The 18,835-nt window shown below is 46.7% G+C and overlaps 2 protein-coding genes across 4 annotated transcripts in view; one reads left to right on the top strand and one right to left on the bottom strand.

Moving 5' to 3' along the window:
* Nfatc3 (nuclear factor of activated T cells 3) overlaps nt 1–12,047 on the top strand; it is a 74,233-nt gene extending 62,186 nt beyond the window's left edge. Inside the window, exons 10-11 of one of the 2 annotated variants that reach the window (XM_038312278.1) lie at nt 2,523–2,626; nt 9,332–9,469. In XM_038312278.1, coding sequence (XP_038168206.1) covers nt 2,523–2,623 — 101 coding nt within the window. In that variant the 3' untranslated portion in view covers nt 2,624–2,626; nt 9,332–9,469. Of the gene's footprint in view, nt 1–2,522; nt 2,627–9,331 lie in introns of both variants that reach the window. The other variant, XM_038312276.1, reaches the window with a different exon arrangement.
* Esrp2 (epithelial splicing regulatory protein 2) lies at nt 11,894–18,525 on the bottom strand. 2 transcript variants are annotated; one of them, XM_038312280.2, is made up of 15 exons: nt 18,179–18,525; nt 17,971–18,099; nt 16,382–16,495; nt 16,158–16,272; nt 15,761–15,859; nt 15,494–15,548; nt 15,313–15,420; nt 15,108–15,240; nt 14,986–15,028; nt 14,523–14,824; nt 14,213–14,425; nt 13,910–14,108; nt 13,592–13,778; nt 13,185–13,350; nt 11,894–13,104 (listed from the first exon to the last, which is right to left on the bottom strand). In XM_038312280.2, exons 1-15 carry the CDS (start codon nt 18,374–18,376, stop codon nt 13,015–13,017), a joined length of 2,151 nt encoding a protein of 716 aa, XP_038168208.1. In that variant the 5' UTR covers nt 18,377–18,525; the 3' UTR covers nt 11,894–13,014. The 2 variants fall into 2 exon arrangements, with proteins under 2 accessions (XP_038168208.1, XP_038168207.1); XM_038312279.2 differs by having other exon boundaries at nt 15,313–15,423; nt 18,179–18,523.
* Nucleotides 18,526–18,835: the final 310 nt, after the last annotated feature.

Genomic DNA, 18,835 nt, shown 5'->3' with positions numbered 1-18,835 from the left:
ATCTATATGGCAAGTTCTAGGACTACATAGTGAGACCCTGTCTCAAAAAATATGTGGGTTGGAAAGATGGCTCAGCAGTTAAGAGCACTGGCTGCTCTTCCAGAGGTCCTAAATTCAATTCCCAGTCACCACATGGTAGCTCACAAACCATCTATAATGAGATCTGGTGCCTTCTTCTCACCTGCAGGCATATATCCAAATACATAAATAATTTTTTTAAAAAAAATTTAATTTTTAATAATTTTTCCTTTTTATTGGCTGTATTTTTGGTTTGGTTTCATACTTAAGATTTGTCATATTTTCTCAGAATTAAGTTTTAGCTTTCTAATTTAGGTCTTTGGTCCATCTTGAATTTTTATATGCTACATAAGGTAAGGATCCAGGCTGGGTGGTGGTGGTGCACACCTTTAATCCCAACACTCAGGAGGCAGAGGGAGGCTGATCTCTGAATACAAGGCTAGCCTGATCAACAAAGTGAGTTCCAGGACAGCTAGGGCTACACAAAGAAACCCTGTCTCAAAAAGACAGAAGGAAGGAAGGAAGGACAGACAACTGTGTGTATGTGTGTGTATTGATTTAATATCCACACTTCAATTATTAGCACTAATTTTAAATACTTTTATTTTATTTTTGTGTGTATTAATGTTTTGCCTGCATGTGTATCTGTGCACCATGTGTGTGCTTGGTGCCTTGGAGGACAGAAGAGGGTTTCAGATCCTTTCATACTGGAGTTCTAGACAGTTGTGTAAGAGTGACAAGTGCTCTTCACCTCTGAGCCATCTCTCCAGCCCCCAGCACTAACAGTTTTTGAGAAATAGTCTCATGCAGCACAGACTGGCCTTGAACTAACTGTATAGCTGGGGTAGGCCTTGAACTGGTCTTTCTGTCTCCATCTCTTAAGTGTTGATATTATGGACTTGTGCTGCTATGATAGCTTTTGGCACTAACATTTTTATGTGTATATAGAGGGAGTCTTTTAGGATTGGCTTTTGGGTAGTAGGATTGGTTTTTGTTGTTGGTGGTGGTAGTGGTTTTGTTTTTTTAATTTTGTTAGTTTGTTAAGAAAGGGTTTTTACCCATAGCCTTGACTATCCTGGAACTCTCAGTAGACCAGGCTGGCCTTGAACTCCCTAAAGGTGTGCACCAGGCCACTGTCTTTTAGGGTCATATGCGTAGATCATGCCGTTTGTGAATAGAAACAGTTTTACGTCTTCCTCTGATCTTGAGGAAAGCTTTCAGTCCTTCACCTGTGAGTATTATAACTGTGAGTTAAGGCCGGGCGGTGGTGGCGCATGCCTTTAATCCCAGCACTCTGGAGGCAGAGACAGGCAGATCTCTATGAGTTTGAGGACAGCCTGGTCTACAAGAGCTAGTTCCAGGACAGCCAGGGCTACTACACAGAGAAACCCTGTGTCAAAAAACCAAAAAGAAAATTAAAACAAAACAAAACAAAAAACTGTGAGTTTGTCATGTGTAGCTTTTATCATAAGGGAATTCCTTCTATTCCTAGCTTATTGTTTTTATTTTGAAAAAGCTTTGAATTTTGTATATATATATAAAAATCACACATCCCACCCACACTTTGAGTCTGTTTATAACAAGATTGGGCACCCTTAGAATGGATAATTTTAACGGACCTCTTAGAAATTGAGGAAAAAAAAAAACTTGAGGCATAAAAAAATTATATAACAAATCTCTGGGTTTTGTTTTTAAACCCCTTTGTAAAGTGCACTACAAATTAATTCATCTTTTTTTTTTTGCTTAAGATGAGGATATCAATTAGTGTTCAGAGATGCTACATATAGATTCTTTTCTTCCAGAGTGGAATTATAGTGTTGTACAATAAAGACCCAGAATAGTTCATATAGGTCAAAGGAGGGGGCTTTTGAACTTCTCATCTACAGTAATAAAAACTGTGTGTTTAAACTGAATTTACCTCCTTAAAGCCATAATTGTAGCCAAGTGGTGGGGGCAGATGCCTTTCATTCCAGCACTTGGATGCAGAGGGAGGTGGATCTCCGAGTTCAAGGCCAACCTTGAACACAGTGAGTTCCAGGACAGTTAGCCAAGGCTACACTGAGAAACCCTGTCCCAGGGGGCAGGAGAGGGGAGCTGTAATTCTAACTCATTTAAAAGCATTACCTTTTTAATTAAAAATTATTCATGGTTGGGTGGTGGTGGTTGCTCATGCCTTTAATCCCAGCACTTGGGAGGCAGAGGCCAGTTTGAGGCCAGCCTGGTCTACAAAGCGAATTCCAGGACAGCCAGGGCTACACAGAAAAACCCTGTCTCGAAAAAAAAAGCAACAGCAAAAAATCATTTATTACCTTAATTTTCTAGACTTCCAGTATTAGATTGCCTAGCAAAATATGGGGAGCCATTATATGTAAAAGTAATTGATAAATAAAAGAATCAAATTCCTCTTACTCTTAGGTAACAAAACAGAAAACAGTAGTCAGTATAGCGGATTTTCACCCTCTGGTTTGTTCCATTTAGTAGTGATGTTGTCTTCTCTGACACAGACCACTTTATGTCTGACTTGGAACACCAGCCATCAGGTTCAACAGTGAAATGGCCTAATCACAGTGAGCTCTCATGTCCAGTTCCTTTCTGGAGAATCTAGAGGGTGAGTGTTGATTGAAATGTGTCATTGTTCTTGTGCCCTCGTCTGGTATTTGCATGTCATGGCTGGATTTGCATGTGCTACAAAGGAGGGGTATGCACAGGCATTTTCTTGGTAGGCCTTCATTGTCTTTGTAGGAACACTTTGACTCTTAAGATTCTGCTTTTAAAATCCAACCACACTAAGCTTCTCACACCTGAACTTAAAATTTTAGATTGTTTTAATGAATAGCAAGTATTTAATTAGACTTGTTAGAACAAGGGACCTCTCAGTATATAAATTTTATGCCTTAGGTACTGAATAAGTTTGGTTGCTGGTCTGGTGAAATAACTCCATGGGCAAAGGTGCCTGTCACCAAGCCTAACCTGAGTTCAATCCCTAGGACTCGTGTGGGAAGAGAGAACTGACTCCCTCAAATTGTTCACGGGTGCATTGTGGCGTAGGCACACAGGCATGCATACACAATAAATAAAGATTTTCAAAAATAAAGTTTGGTTGCTAATCAGGTGTATTAAGCCTACACAGTTCTGATTAAATACTTGTAAGTTATATTTAAGACAGCATATAATAGACAGTAAAGCAGAAAATTGTGTCCAGTTTGAAGAAGCGACCTAGAATATTCATCTTTGATCTGCCTTTAGACTCATATTTGTACCCTGTAGTTTATCTGTGGCTCCACTTGGAAGAAAGCCATCAAGTAGAACATAGTTTCTGTAAGAATAGGACCACGGCCTTTGGCTTCTGAACCTTAACATCTGTCTAGGAAGTCTTCCCTTGCTGTCAGATCAACTTTTTCTCAGATTCTTTTTTTTTTTTTTGTTTTGTTTTGTTTTGTTTTTCGAGACAGGGTTTCTCTGTGGCTTTGGAGCCTGTCCTGGAACTAGCTCTTGTAGACCAGGCTGGCCTTGAACTCACAGAGATCCGCCTGCCTCTGCCTCCCGAGTGCTGGGATTAAAGGCGTGCGCCACCACCGCCCGGCTCTCAGATTCTTTTAAAGACACTCAAAGTATGTAGTGAGAATGGTGGTGAATGCCCATATTCCTGGCTACTGAGGTGGCTGAAACAGGAGGGTCTCAAGTTCAAGGACAGTCTAGGAAACTTAATGATATTAGTGATAGTATCTCAGAATTGTAATGTCATCCTTGTCATCACCTCCTTCCCCTCCCTGCCTCTGTCTCTGTCTTTCTTCCTCTCTCTCTCTCTCTCTCTCTCTCTCTCTCTCTCTCTCTCTCTCTCTCTCTCTCTCTCTCTCTCTGTGTGTGTCTCTCTGTCTGTCTGTCTGTCTGTCTTTCTCTCTCTCTCTCTCTCTCTATATATATATATATATATGTATGTATGTATATATATATATGTATGTATGTATGTATATATGACAGCATCTCTCTGGAACTCATTCTGTCAGAGATCTGCACCACTATCACCCAGTTTCCTTTTCTTCTACAGTCTCCCTGTATAGCCCTGGCTATCCTGGAACTCAGAGATCTGAATGTTTCTGCATCTACCTCCTAATATTAGGATTAAGGCATGTGCTACCAAGCCCCATGTAAAGAAGAAAATTATTATAGAGTACTTGTCTGGCATGTAGAGAAGTCCTGGGATTAATCCTCAGTATTGGGGAGAGGGGAAGCATGTGATAGAAATTTTAAATATGTAGATTTCAATTACCTAAATGACATTTGAATTTGATTTTAAGATTATTTTTCTTTTATGTATATGGATATTTTGTCTGCATGTATGTCTGTATATCATAGTTACAGTGTCCTCAAAGGCCAGAAGAGTGCATTGGAGCCTGTGAAACTAGAGTTAGATTGTCAGCTGCCATGAATTTATATTTAGAAAAGGCCATACAGGGGCTGGAGAGATGGCTCAGCAATTAAGAGCACTGGCTGTTCTTCAAAGGGCCTAAGTTCAATTCCCAGCAACCACATGGTAGCTCACACCCATCTGTAATGAGATCTGGTGGCCCTTCTTGCCTACAGGCATACATGCAGGCAAAACACTGTATACATAATAAATCAATCAATAAATAAATAAACCTTTTAGAAAATGTTCAAAAAATGAAAAAAAAAAGGCCATACAAAGCATGATTAATACTGAGTATTTTATTTTTGAGCTGGGCAGCGGTGATGCATGCCTTTAATGCCAGCACTCAGGAGGCAGAGGCATGTGGATCTCTGTCAGTTTGAGGCCAGTCTGGTCTACAAGAGCTAGTTCCAGGACAGCTAGGGCTGTTTCAAAAAGAAACCGTGTTTTTTGTATGAATGTTTGGTCTGCATGCATGTGTCTCATGTGTGTCTGGTGATTGTAGAAACCAGTAGAGGGCATTGGGTTCCCTGGAATTGGAGTTATATACAGGTGGTTTTGGGCCATCTCTCTAGCCCCAATATTTTAGGAGTTCGAGACCTCCTGCTTATCAGATAGGATATTAGAACCCTGGATTTCTGGCTTATTTCAAAATCTAGGCCTATTCTGGTGTCATGTAATTCTTGTCTGTGATAGGGATAAAGTATTAGCTGTTGGAGGGGTATGTGTCCTAGTTAGGGTTATTGTTGCTGTGATGAAACATCAGGACCAGAAACAACTTGGGAAAGAGAGGTTTTATTTTACTCACAGTTCCATGTAATAGTTCATCATCAAAAGCAGTGAGAGCAGACAGGAACCTAAGCAGGGCAGCAACCTGGCAGGAAGCAGAAGCTGATACAGAGACCATGGAGGAGTGCTCCTTGCTGATTTGCTCCCTGTGACTTTCTCAACCTGCAGTTCTTATAGATCACAGGACCACTAGCCCAGGGGTGGCTCCACCCACATCACTCACTACTTGTGAAAATGCCCTTACAGTCTTGCCTGCAGCTTGATTTTATGGAAGCATTTTCTCAAATGAAAAAATAGATTAATCTCTCAGATAACTAGTTTGTGTAAAGATGACATAAAAATTAGTTAGCCCAGTATTGAAAACTCCAGAGAATTATAATAGCCAGAGGACTTAAAATAATTTTGTGTTGGGAATGGTTGGTGTATGTCTTTAAACCAGCCAGCACTTGGAAGCTGGGGTAGATGGTTATATCTCTGTGAGTTCAAGGTTAGCTTGGTCTACATAGTTAGTTCCAGTTCTAGTATTTAATCCAGTGTTCTTCCTATATGTAGAGCAACAGTTTGTCAGTAGTGATGTTTATCATTAGATAGGATGGTTTAATAAAAAATATGTGCATATAGTTAGTAGAAGGTTAAACAGCAGAAACAAAACTCAGATGACTAGCTATGGTCTGGAAAAATGGCTCAATGCTTAAGAACACTTGTTGCTCTTCCAAAGGACCTGGGTTCAATTCCCTGCACCCATATAATGTTTCAAACCGTTTGTAACGCTGTTCTGACCTCCTCAGATACCAGGCACTACACATGTGCACAGATACACATGCAGGAAAACACTCATAGAGTTTAACTGAAAGAATTAGATATAGAGGGGAATGTGAGAGCTAATGTTTATTTGCTTGCTTTTTTATTTCCTCTTTTCTTTCTTTCTTTTTAAGATGCTAACCTACCCAGGGGAGATGATACTGATAATGGAAAATAACAGACATTGAATAGAGTAAAGGGTCTAGGTCCACCTGCCTTTCCTTTTGAGTGTCAGGATTAAAGGCAAGGGTCATGTTGGGTGGTGGTGGCACACGCGTTTAATTCCAGCACTCGGAATTAAAAAAGAGAAACTTGTTTCTCTTTCTCCCAGATTTCATCAAGTAGTCACCACTTTGATGACTAAATCTTAGTCCACTGCAAGGAGTGAAGGAAGAGGAGAAAGAAGGAAGCCAAGCAGGTGTGAGGTGCTCACATTACAAATTAGAGGACTTCCACTAGCTACAAAGGGGAACGCTGAGAAACACAGAAAACTGGCCTGGGGGCTGGAGAGATAGCTCAGCGGTTAAGAGCATTGCCTGCTCTTCCAAAGGTCCTGAGTTCAATTCCCAGCAACCACATGATGACTCACAACTCATCTGTAATGAGGTCTGGTGCCCTCTTCTGGCCTGCAGGCATACACACAGACAGAACTTTGTATACACAATAAATAAATAAATATTTAAAAAAAAGAAAAGAAAATTGGCTGAATAAACTTCAGTTACTAGTGAAGACTGTATTGTACTGGGTGGGAGTGGTGGTGCACACCTTTAATCCCAGCATTTGAGAAGCAGAGGCAGGCGGATCTCTGTAAATTGGGGGTCAAAGTATAGAGACAGCAGAAAAATCCAGATACCTGCTAAATATTTGAGAATTTCTTTCTGTCTTTAGCTTGAGAAGGCATATTGATAAGATTTTAGTAAGTTAACAAATTTTTGAGACAGGGTTTCATATGGTAGCCCAAGCTATCCTTGAACTTCTGATCTTCCCACTTCCATCTCCCAAATACTTGTAGATAGTCTTGTAAATTCAATATTTCATGCATTTAGTTTAAATGGTATTCTTATAATTTACCAGATAATCTAAAATTCAATCTTCGTAAAACTACTATTGAATAGTAATTACTTATAAAACAAGTTACTTACTATTAAGTAATACTAACTAGATTTCTTATCCATTTCAAATCATTTATACACCATTCCTTTATTTCTAAGTTTCTTCAAGTAAAAATGACAAAGTAACTGTTGTATGTAGCTTTCATCGTATGAAAAAAAAGTCTCCATTAAATTATTTACCCAGGCAAGTTATAATAATTATGCCTTTAATCATAGAGTTCAGGAAGAAAATATGAGCTCTGGTGACTTTTCTTTGTAGCTTCAAGAAGTAAATATAAATTGAGGATGGGTTTTGTTTGAGACAGGGTCTCTATATGTAGCCCTGGCTAGCCTAGAACTCTGCTTGTATACCAGGTTGGGCTCGTAGAGATCCTTTTGCCATGCTGGGATTTTAAGTAGAGCTCCCCTCTTTTTTCCCCTTCTTCCTTTGAGACAGAATGTCTCCTAAAATATAACTCTGGTTGTACTGGAACACACTATATAGACCAGGCTAGCCTAGAGTTCACAAAGATCCACCAGTCTCTGCCTCATGCCCAGCCTTCTAATAAATAAAGTCTTAATAGTCAAAATCCATTACAAAGATGAAAGTCCCTGAGTCAATCCTTAACACCATCCTGGATGGAAAGGGGGGAAAACAGCTCCTGATAGGAGGTAGAGGAAGGAGGATCTCTGTTAAGTTTGAGGCTAGCCTGGTCTACATAGTGAGCTCCAGGTCAACCAGGACTACATAGACCCTTCTCAAAAACACCCAAGCCAGGTGGTAGTGGCACACGCCTTTAATTCCAGTACTCGGGAGACAGAGACAGACGTCTGTTCGAGGCCAGCCTGGTCTATAAGAGCTAGTTCCAGGACGGGCTACAAAGCAACCCTGTCTGAAAAAACCAATACATAAATAAACAAGCAAATAAATAAATCAATAAAGTGGGCCAGAGTCCTCCTGAGTATTTTGTATACTTATCAATGTCTTACACAAAAGACATGCCCTGATTACCTTGTTCTTCTTTATCTGGTTTTGAGGTGTGTTTTGTTGTTGTTTTGTTTTTATTTTTATTTTTTGCCATACCAATGCTTGTGAAATACAACTTTGAGTCCTTGTGTTTGAGAAATAACTATAAACAGAAGCATATTCTGTTGTATAGGACATTTCAGTGCACTGCTAATTTGAGCATTTCCTAAAAAAGTTTGTTGTTATTAGTGCTTTCTTTTGCTTTGGTGACAGCAGATACTGCTGATGGTTTTTACTTTGGTTGTGCTGGCACAGACAAATTCAGGTGTTGCGATTAAGGCTTGTGGCTGCTAAAAGTGGGCCAGTGCTGTGATCTACATAATCTGTTGGCACTAGTATTGAAGACTGTTGACTCTTTACTTTGGGCTTTTAGTTTACTCTTTAAAGGGAAGAAAATGGCTAGGCATGGTGTCATACACTTTTGAGGCAGAGGCTGGTGAATATCTGAATTCAAGGCCAGTTTGGTCTATGTAATGAGACCCTGTCTCAGTAAATAAATTACCCTTGAACACTTATTTCTTAAAAGTACCTTTCAGCTCTGCATGGAGCATTGAGCCTTTGGAAGGAGGCTAAAAATGTTTCCTGTTGGGGTTGGAGAGATGACTTAGCACTTAAGAGCACTTGTGGCACAGGCCTTTATTTCCAGCACTTGGGAGGCAGAGACAGGCAGTTTGAGTTTGAGGCCAGCCTGGTCTACAGAGTGAGTTTCAGGACAACCAGGGCTATGCAGAGGAGCCCTGTACTCTGTTTTGAATAACCAAAAAATAAAGCACTTGCTGCTTTTGCTGAGGATCTGGGTTTGACTTCCAGCACCCACACGGTGCCTCACAGACATCGCTAACTCCGGTTTGCAAGGATGCTGTGCTGTCTTGGCCTCTAAGACACCAGGAGTGAAAGTGCAGGGCGCTCAGACATACATGCAAGCAAAACTTCCTTACAGAAAGTACTGTCCTCAAAGTGTTAACAGAATGTGCCTGTGCTTAGCCATTCCTTCAACTCCAAACATAAGTGAGAGGGGCACGGGTCTGCATCCACTTGGGGAATGATGCTTTCTTTGTATTTATGCCATTCCGCTATGGAGTGCGTTTCAAGTGCAGCCTTTATCTTCACTCAAAGCCCTTGGGAGGAAAGTGCCTAAGAGGTAAACTTCATGTTCCTTTGTGATTGCTAACCACTTTTTTTCTTTTTCTTTTTCAGTGAACGAGATAATTGGGAGAGACATGTCCCAGATTTCTGTTTCCCAAGGCCGAGAGGTGAGCAGAGATGCTCCTGTCCCACGTCCCAAGTCCCCAGATATAGGAAGATCTGATGGGCTCTAACAGTGCTCACTGCAGCTTTGTGCCCACTACCTGCTTCTCTCTTGGACCTTGGGTTTCCAACCAGACTTCAGAACCTGTTCCAGGAGTTGGACTCTGTGGGAAAAGCAGCATTCCTCCACCTCAATCAAGCCTTGGGCAAATTTTGTAAAAGAACAGGAACAGCATAAGCTGTTTAAGCTGTGGGAAAATGAGCTTTGCTTTTTTTTATATATTTAAATAGGATACTTTTATATGATGGGTGCTTTGAGTACGAATGCAGCAGGCTCTCTATTTCAGAGGTGCTGCTCCTGCAGGTGACCTGGTTGCATAGCTAGGGTTAGTCATTTGTATGCTTTCTGGTCATTTGAGAGCCCTTTAGTCTTGATGATATTTTTAAAATATGAAATTTTGATAAAACCTTCCAGAGGCAGACAAAAAAAATTATCCTAAGCCCACGCTTACACCTCAAAAACTTAGCATGCATACTGAAGCCTTTCATAGATTCATAGGAAGTAAAGCCAAATGTAGCTCATACTCTTTATAAAAAGTACAATGTTAGGTAAGTCAAGAAGAGATCATTCCATCATTGAAGTGTTGGAATATGAATACATTCCAGAGCATAGTCTTTTTGTAACTTTAGTCATCAAGCAGTCTCTCCACTAGCTCCATGTTCAAGCCGTTTTCTTCCCTCAGGACCTTGGATAAATGGTCATTTGTAAGGTGAATTTCAAAGGTAGGATTTTAGCTTGGGTAGTTATTTTCTACCCTCCTAACTTTTAAAGTGGGAGCACCTGCCATGAGTCTGTAGTCTTTGAAGCCAGTCTCCTGATAGTTTAGGCTTTGCAGTTTTAACTCTTAAAGTCAGGCTGGCAGTGTCAGGAGCTAAGTATGAATGAGCTGTGTACTAGGAGGGGCAGAGAAAATGCAGGACTCTAGATGAGAAGACTTAAGATTCCCCATGGCATGGAAGGCTTATCTCCTATTCTGTTTACAGCCTGCAGTGACTCTGTCCCACAGTGTCTTGACTGTATGATCTAAAAACCAGCCTTTTCTCCAGAAGGCTTTGAGGCACATCCAAAAATGAGGTGGTGTCATAGACCTGTCCTTCCACACCAAAGACACCCTGGTGCTGCTGCTGGTGAGGCTTATGTCTGAGGCAGGGGCCAGCAGAAACTCCAGCCTGCTGTCTACCAAAGGAGGTGCCCCAGTTGGGTACTGTTCCCAAACCCTGCCTTTACCCTTTCCTTTTAAAGTCCCTGAATTTTACAGTATGTTTTCAAATTAAATAGTGTACTTTTTCAGGAAGCAAATTGAGTGCCTACAGGTGAGACACTGTGCTGCACTGGCTAAAGACTCAATGCTATTACTCTAGGGGATTGTGACCCTTGATGGCAGGGCTTTCTTTACTAAGGCTACATCAGGCCTAAGCAGGGTCTAGCCTGTTGCCCACCATCTCTGGTGAGCAGGGTAGGAGATACTGATTCAGAATGAGGGAAATATGTGTTTGTTCTTAACACAATGCTTTAGATGTCTCCCCTCAAACTAGTTAGAAAACAGTCTATCAGCAAATTGCTCTGGCCACTCCTGGAGCTGGATATTTTCCAAATTTCTCTGAAAGCAAGTTTTATATCAGTGAGTGTGGATAGTGAAATTTGCTTTAGGGCCTATGGTTGGTAGTCCACAGCTTCTACAGGGCAATGGCCTCTCAGGTGTACTTGCAGAGACTTGGCCAAATTTGCTTCCACCCTCTTTCCCCTGGGGTAGCTGCCTCATGTAGGGTCATTGCAAGACCCCTTGGGGGTGCTGCTTTGCTGCCTTCAAGAATAAAAGCCTCTATGATCCAGAGTTGCTATGCACCAAATTTTGATGCCTTTTAAATACCTTGATGCCTGTAGCATTAGAAATGCTTTCCTATTTAAAACAGGTTAGATTTTCAGATAGAGCTTTGTATTCTATGTAACGGTTTTATATTAGCTTTGTATAAGCTTTCATGTAAGAGTCATATTTTTTGGCTTTGTAGATAAAGACTTAAATTTTTGTGCAAAATTATGATGGTAAAGCACACATCCATTGGACTATGCAAATTGATTTCTAGTAGCAGCACTGAGCAGCTGGGCATTTCCTAGCACACACACTTTCCCCTCACCTGTACTACACCTTGGGGTGAGGAACAAAGGAGCAGCCTTCTGTTTACTAGAGACGCAAGAAACATGGCTGAAAACATTAAAAAGAGATGTTTGGGTTTGTATGTGGTGCTGCTGCCCTGGGTACAACCCACCACCACCCAGGACCAGCCAGTATCATCAGACCTCTGCTGGACCTAGCCGAGAGGCCCAGTTTTTAATATGTAGAACACATGGTCATCTTTAAGGCTCAAATGGGCCCAAGTTGAAACTGTGTTTTATAGAGTGGATGTTTAGGTGAAGGAATTGGTTCTCAGTTATGTTTACAGCACTTGGAATTGTGTTTTCTTGTACATTTTGTATTTTAAAATCTTTTATAGGAGTGCAGTGCTCCTTACACAAATACAAAGGGAAGACGAGCCAGCAGTTCAGGCTCCTCCTCAGTTACAGTGCTGAAATAATAAACAGCGACGATCAGCGGTGTCCTTGAAATCTCAGTTTCTCTCCAATGGGGCTGGCGTGGAACCCTTCGGGCCAGAGCCCTGTGACTTGTTAAAAGTCTGCTTCATCAGGAATTTTCATTTACTTTACAAAGAAGAAAGAGTTCAAAATTCCTTCTAGGATGAGTTCTGCATCCTTTAATGGATGCAAAGGACATGCCACGGTGTTTGCTGAGGTCTAGACAACTGGTCTTTCAAGGTGTCACCAAGAAAACCTTGACAGAGTCCCCTTTAGAATCAACCTGAGTTTACAAGTGCTACTTGCCCTCTGGTGTTCTCTGGGGATATTGCAGCAGCACAATTTAGAATAACTGGGGGTGGGGTTGGGGGGTGTTTGTGGTAGGGGGGTATACAGCCTTGACTGGATTAAAATTGATTGTGTAGACCAAACTAGATTTGGACTTAAAAGAGTCTTCCTCCCTGTCTCCTGAGTGCTGGGTTACAGACATGAACCATCACATCCAGCTGGTGATTTTGCCATCCGAAGCTCCTTGGTTCTGGTTGGAGAGGGCTTATTTAAGGCCATCTCTGGCGCTTTGTTTCTGAAGTCCAGGTATCCTGAGGGTGGGTGCTGACTCACTGCTGTCCTGCCTCTCAGAAGGATAGGAAGAGTAGAGCATTGGGGTCTCAGGCTCAGGTGGACCTGCTGATTCTCCCGAGTCACAAATACCCACACAGGCCTGCTGTGCACCCTTCAACCGGATCAAAGGCTTCCTGGGTGTCACACCATCACAACCCCAGTCCTGCCTGTAAGGTGGCCATCATCTTTAGGGTAAGCAGGCAGAGAAACAAGGGTATATGGGAGGAAGGAGAATGGTGCTGAGCTTGATTTTTTCCTGGTGCCTTTGAGAGCTTTGACAAGCCAGAAAGAAGCCGCTGGATCAAGGGCGCTCTGGACTCAGGAAAGGCATGTTAGCTGGGGACATCAGCTCACTCACTCTGCTTCCTGGTTTTCTCTTCTACAAACACACCCACTCCTTGGGGGCTTGTAACACAGTGCGAGGCGGGTCACCAACAGGCATCAGAGTGGTGTAGTCATCAGGGGCCAGCTGCAGAAATAACACAGATTTAGGGGATGGCGTTCCAGGCTCAGCTAGGCCCTCAGCCCCTCCCAACCACACAGCCTCACCTGGTAGGCTTGGAAAACACTGAGGAGATCCTTCATACCAGCCGTATATGGGACCCCCTGCATTCGGACCAGGGCTCCTGGCTGTGACAACATTGAAGTGGGAGTAGAGGCCAAGGCAGTAGGAGGTGTGGTGAGGTAGCCCACAGTAGTGGGAGAAACTGGGGGGCTAGGGTGGGAGAGACAGTGATTTAGTCATACATCCCACCCATCGCACATGTCCCGCCTGCAGCCTAGACCAGGATCCTGCACCTCTACCTTGCGTTTGATCCTTTTTCCTTTCTGAACACTGGCTCTACAATGATATCTCCAGTCTGTCAGCCCACCCCTGTAACTCCCTTGCCATCTCAAAGTGAAGTCTGATTTCTAACCGATCTTGGATTATCTGGGCCAGAAATGTAGCGAGGTACCTGGGGTAGTAGGCTGTGTAGTTCATGTACAGTTGAGTGGCCGGCCCTGGGTAGTAGGCAAGAGGAGCAGGGACAGCAGGTACCCTGGCAGCTGGAAGCAGTGCAGATGAAGGATACAGTGCTGTTGTCTCTGTGGGAATGAGGGCTGGGGTGGCTTGGAAGGTGGCGTAGGTAGGTGGTGAGAGGCCTAAAGACAAGTAAGGAGCACATTTATAGAGATCTACAGCTTCCCTGGGTAGAGCAAGGAGGATGGAAAATGGTGGCTTGTAATATCTACTCCTACACGCCGCCTCCTCCTCTAGCCCATGAAGCACTCACAGGGCAGTTTGCAGGGTGGAGGGGACATGCCGCTGCGGCTCAAGGAACCCCCCATCAGCACACGACTCATCTCCTCTGTGGAACAAGGGACTACTTCCACGTAGCGTTCTTTCATCACCTTCTTGTGGCAACGCTGGGCAGCCGCCAGAGCACGCTCCGATGACATCATCTGGATGAAGGCATCACCAGACGGCCGGCCCTGCGCACACCACCTTGTAAGCAGTTTGCCACAAATAAAAATGCCTTACTCCTAACACACCCTTTCCTACCCTGTTCAGGGACCCTTCCTAGCAGGAGCTTCACCTGCTGGTTGAGCACCATATGCACACCGTGAGGCCGAATGTCAGCTGCTGCCTCTCCTAGAAAACTCAAAATGTCTTCAATGGTGGCTGTGTAGGGCAGGCCTCGGAGGCGTACACAGTCCCTTCCGGTCCCTCCTGCCAGTGGAAAGGGAATGGGCAGCAGTGGAGCAGTCAGTGTGGGAAGGAGTGGACTGGTTGCATAGCGGTTTAGGACCTAGTAAGAAAGGCAACAGGTTTATTACACTGTGTAGGGACCCAAGGCACACCCTAAGAAGCAGCATACTGGAACATGGGGAGTCTTGAGTGCTCACCTGCTGAACCTCAGCGGCAGTGCTCCTGAAGAGTTCGATGTATCGCTTACCCAGCATGCCTTTGTGCCTGCGCAGAGCAGCCTGTGCCTGTTCCTCACAGGCAAAGAGAGCAAAGGCATCTCCAGTCGGCCTGCCATCAGGGTGGCGCACAAAGAGTAGCCCATCAGCACCCCCAGTCACTGGGCACTCTGGCCCCAGGAAGCCTAGGACATCTGTTGGCCCGGCTGAAAAAGGGAGTCCGCGTAGCCTCAGGATCACCTGGTCTTCCTGGGACAGGAAGCGGGCCACCTCTAGTGATGTGCCTAGATGGAGAAAACAGGAGCCGCTTGCTGATTTAATCCTTGTAACATGCACCACAGATGTCAGACCCTAACACACAGGGGACCCAAGAAGCAAAGAGTGGAGGTGAATGGGATATAGATGAAGACATACTAGAACTCGGGCCTTCTGTGGGCACACTCACCCCCTGCGATCTTTACGAATTCCTCCCCTGTGGCTTTATATACCTGTGGGTACAGGAAGCAGCCAATAGGTCTCAGTCCTTACTCAGCCTTGCCCTGTTCCACTTCTAGCCCAAAGCCCCACCTCAATATAGCGGACACCCATGTGGTGCTTGTGTCTCTGCAGCGCTAGGTCCCGCTGCTCGCTGTCCACGAATCGGATGAGAGCCTCGCCATTTCTGCGGCCCTGGGCGTTGAGACAGAGCGCTACACCACCCCTGTGGAGCCAGTGTTGTTAGTGCCTCCTGGGTAAACTTGCCCTCTTAACCCTCCCATCCTGCCACACCCACCTGGCAATGTTGAGCCCTTTGAAGAATCGAGCCACATCCTGGTCTGATGACTGCCAGGGCAACCCACGGGCCCGTACTACAGTCTCATTGTCCACCACATCAGCCTTGCTGCTGTGGGGGCAGGGCACAGGATCAGAGCTGTCCCAGATGTTGTCACCCCCACCCCTGCTCCCACACTCACCAAGGCCCCGTTTCATATTTCTGCTTTACCACCTCTGGCTTCGAAAACAACTGACCTGAGAGGAGATGGCATGGGGGTCAGCAGGGTCTGGTGGAGGAAGTCTCCCCACCAAGCTCTGCAAAAATAGGACAGGTGAGGGAATTGAGGAGGTGATAGAGGGGTTTCCACCTTGTGTTCTCCTAGAGAAGGTCACAAGTCTGCAAAAGGACTCAGAAAGGGGCATCACCCAGCCCCGACAGTGGGGGACAAGCTGCGCAAGAGTCTTACCATTGGGCCCTTCAAGTAGGTGGAGAATAACAGCTACCATGGTCTTCACCTCCCAGACCCCAAAGTCATCTTCTGTTGCATCTGTTTCTAGTCCCAAGTCTACAGGCAGAGAAGTGTCTACTAGGGCCCAGGTCCACACACCCCACGTCGCCCCGCAAACACCCGCAGAATCCTAACAAAGACTAGTTATGACCTGTCTCACACATGCACCTACAGGCCCTCAGACCAAACACAGACATGCCCACATTCCAGATATAGTCCAGCATAGATGCAGACATGTGTACCCTAAAGGACAAGGCCAATAATAGACTTGCCTACATCGATATAACCCACACAGCAGCATGCACATGCTCATATTAGCCACCCCTCCACCTTAATTTTGCTGGATCACAGGTACCCTGTGCCATGGTTCCCACTGTGAGGTCTCTGGCGGGGCAAGCGCTTGGATGCTGCATATGAAACTCTCTGCGGAGGTCGTAGAAGGAGAAGAAGGTGTCTGGGAGCACCAGGTTCTGGGAGTACGTGGGAGTAGGGATGAAGAGGTGAGCCAAGGTGTCTGGCCATCCCCACAAAGACAGGGATCTTGCGAACCCAACCACCCTGTGCCCTCAAATGGCATACCTTCCTGGAGGCCTCAGGGTGCAGAACCTGTCGCAACAGCTGCTGCCCATCAGTGCAGAGCACGCAGGGGCCCCCGCCCAGCAGAGCCACATCCCTGCTCACCAGCTGTGAGAACTGGGGACAGGGAGTGGAGACTCAGACATAGATTCACAGCTAGGCAGGCTGAAACTGGGGGTAGGAGGAGGCGGGGGCGGGGCGGGGGGGGGGGACTCAGGCTGCAAAGCTGGTTCAGCAGGATGTTCCGCCCTGCCCTGCCTGGGAAGTAGAAGGTGGTGCTCTATACGTCCCAGGCTCCTAATCCCCACCCCTGCCCTAGTCCACCGTCACCTCCTTCGGGCCAAATGAGAACAGTCACACATAACCCAAACTCCCATCAAACACACTCCGGGAGTCTGGAGTTGGGCCAGAGCAAACACCTGGTGGAGTGAGGCAAGCAGGTGGAGAGGGGAGGGGCAAAGCAGGTTAAACCTGTCCTGGACCAGGCGCCACCCTCAGACAGGTGGGGGGGTGGGGGAGGCTCACACCTGCCTGAGGGCCAGGAGGCTCATGGTCAATGGCAGCCCCGCCCCTTGGTCTGACCAACCCAGGAACCGAGAAAGGCCAAGGACAGAGCTTCAGACTCGGACACTAGCGGCAACCTGAGCTTTGACCTACACCCTATCGACCAACTGGCACGGAACTGTTTACTCATAGAGGGGGTGGCACTCTGAAGGCTGCCCAACACGCTCCTGCCTCCTCCCTGCAAATTCTGTGACACTTTTCAGCCTAAGGCTGACAAGAGCAAGAAACCCAGATTTTCGGCAGCACCCTCACAGGTAAGCAGAAGATTAGGCCTGGAGCCCTTCTGTAACACGTTCAGATTCAGCATCTTTGTTTCCTAAGAACCACAGAATTGGAAGCGGAAAGAACCTATGCTTCTAAAAAACTTAACACTCATTACAACTCTGTCCAGGAGGGTGAGTGAGCAGGGCAGACAGGGAAAAAGCAGTGAAGCTGACTCCCACTTGACCCGGGTTTGGGGGTACATGCCCCTAGGCCTTTGTGCTCAGCAGGCAGGTAGCCCCCAGGTAGAGTACGGCCAGCACCCACGCCTGGCCAGTCAGCTGGGACAGGCCTAAACCAGCAGCCCTCGCCTAGCGGCGTCTGCCCCTGAGGCAGACACCGCCCGACGCCCCCGCTCCAGCCGCTCCCAAGAGGGCAGACAGCAGGGACCAGCGATCTAGGGCCAAACTTGAGCCCCTTGACCCTATTTCCTGATCGGCTGGACCTCGCTCCTCTGCTACCAGGGAGTGTGGGGCGGGGGGAGGGGAGGAGACGAAGGGACCTCGGGGGTGGGTCCCTCAACCGCTATTGTCACCCCTTCAACAAGAGTGGGTGCCTTGTGAAGGAAAGGAAGGTGCCTGTAGGAACGGCCTAGCACGCGCTCACGCGGTAGTCACTCAAAAGTTTCAAAGGAGACCTTGTCCTACTGTCCGTGCCAGTGGGTCGCGCGGCGCTCCAGGCTTCGCCTCCTGCCTCCCCCACCCGCCGGGGAGGAAGCGTCTCTGCCACCCAGCTGTTCCACCACCCACGCGGGCCCCCACGCTCACCTGCTGCAGCACCTTGTCCAGGGACTCCGCCCGCGCTAGGCTGTCTGCGCTGAGGCCGCTCGCCTCGCGGCACTGTGGACTCAGGGCAGCTGCCTCAGCGCGAACTAGCGACTTGTGTAGCGTCCCCACCTAAGAGCAGCAGGGGTAGCCCGATGAGCCGCTGTGCCTCGCGGCTGTGCCCCGCCACCTTTTTCTTTTCCCACCTCACCTGTCGGCTGCGCGGCTCCACCACTTGCCAGACTAGGAGGATTAAGTCGGTCTCGTCCGAGCCTAGGTCCGGCCCCAGCGCACCAGCCGTGGCCCCGAACAAAACGACCAGCGACTGGGACCCTGGGCAGGGGTCTGTGGCGGAGTCTACTGCGGGATCTGGGCCCGGGGGTGGGGGCGGAGGCGGCGGTGGAGTCATGGCCGCAGAGGAAGGGGGCGCTCGGCCACACGCACGCGGACCGACGAGGCGCACGCACACACCGACCGACGGTAGACAGACGAGCTTGGGCGGGATCCGGTGTGTTGGGGGCGGCACCTGCGGCGGGGCTGTGGCAGTGGGAGCTGCAGAGACCCGCCCGCGGTGCCCTTTGGGGCTGGGCGGCGCGGCGGCTGGTCCCAGCCTACTCCGGCGAGTTACCTGAGTGCCACGTGATGGGGCGGCCCCGGGAACCTCTGGGGAGGGCCAGTACCCTGCCCTGGAGGCGAGAGCTCACTTTAGCCTTGGCGTGCTTGCTCTCCCCGGTGGCTGGAGTCCACCTCTTGGTGAGGTCCTGCGGGACTCCTGGGACGAATCTATTATTTCTCCTACTTCCTCTCCAGCAGGCAATGAGTTCTCCGCAAAAGAATGTGCAGGATCAGAGGCCTTTTCCATTCCGCG

This window comes from Arvicola amphibius, chromosome 15, assembly GCF_903992535.2.
Source record: "Arvicola amphibius chromosome 15, mArvAmp1.2, whole genome shotgun sequence".
Lineage (NCBI taxonomy): Eukaryota > Metazoa > Chordata > Mammalia > Rodentia > Cricetidae > Arvicola > Arvicola amphibius.
The sequence above is the reverse complement of the archived record's forward strand: the minus strand, read 5'-3'. Positions and strand labels throughout refer to the sequence as shown.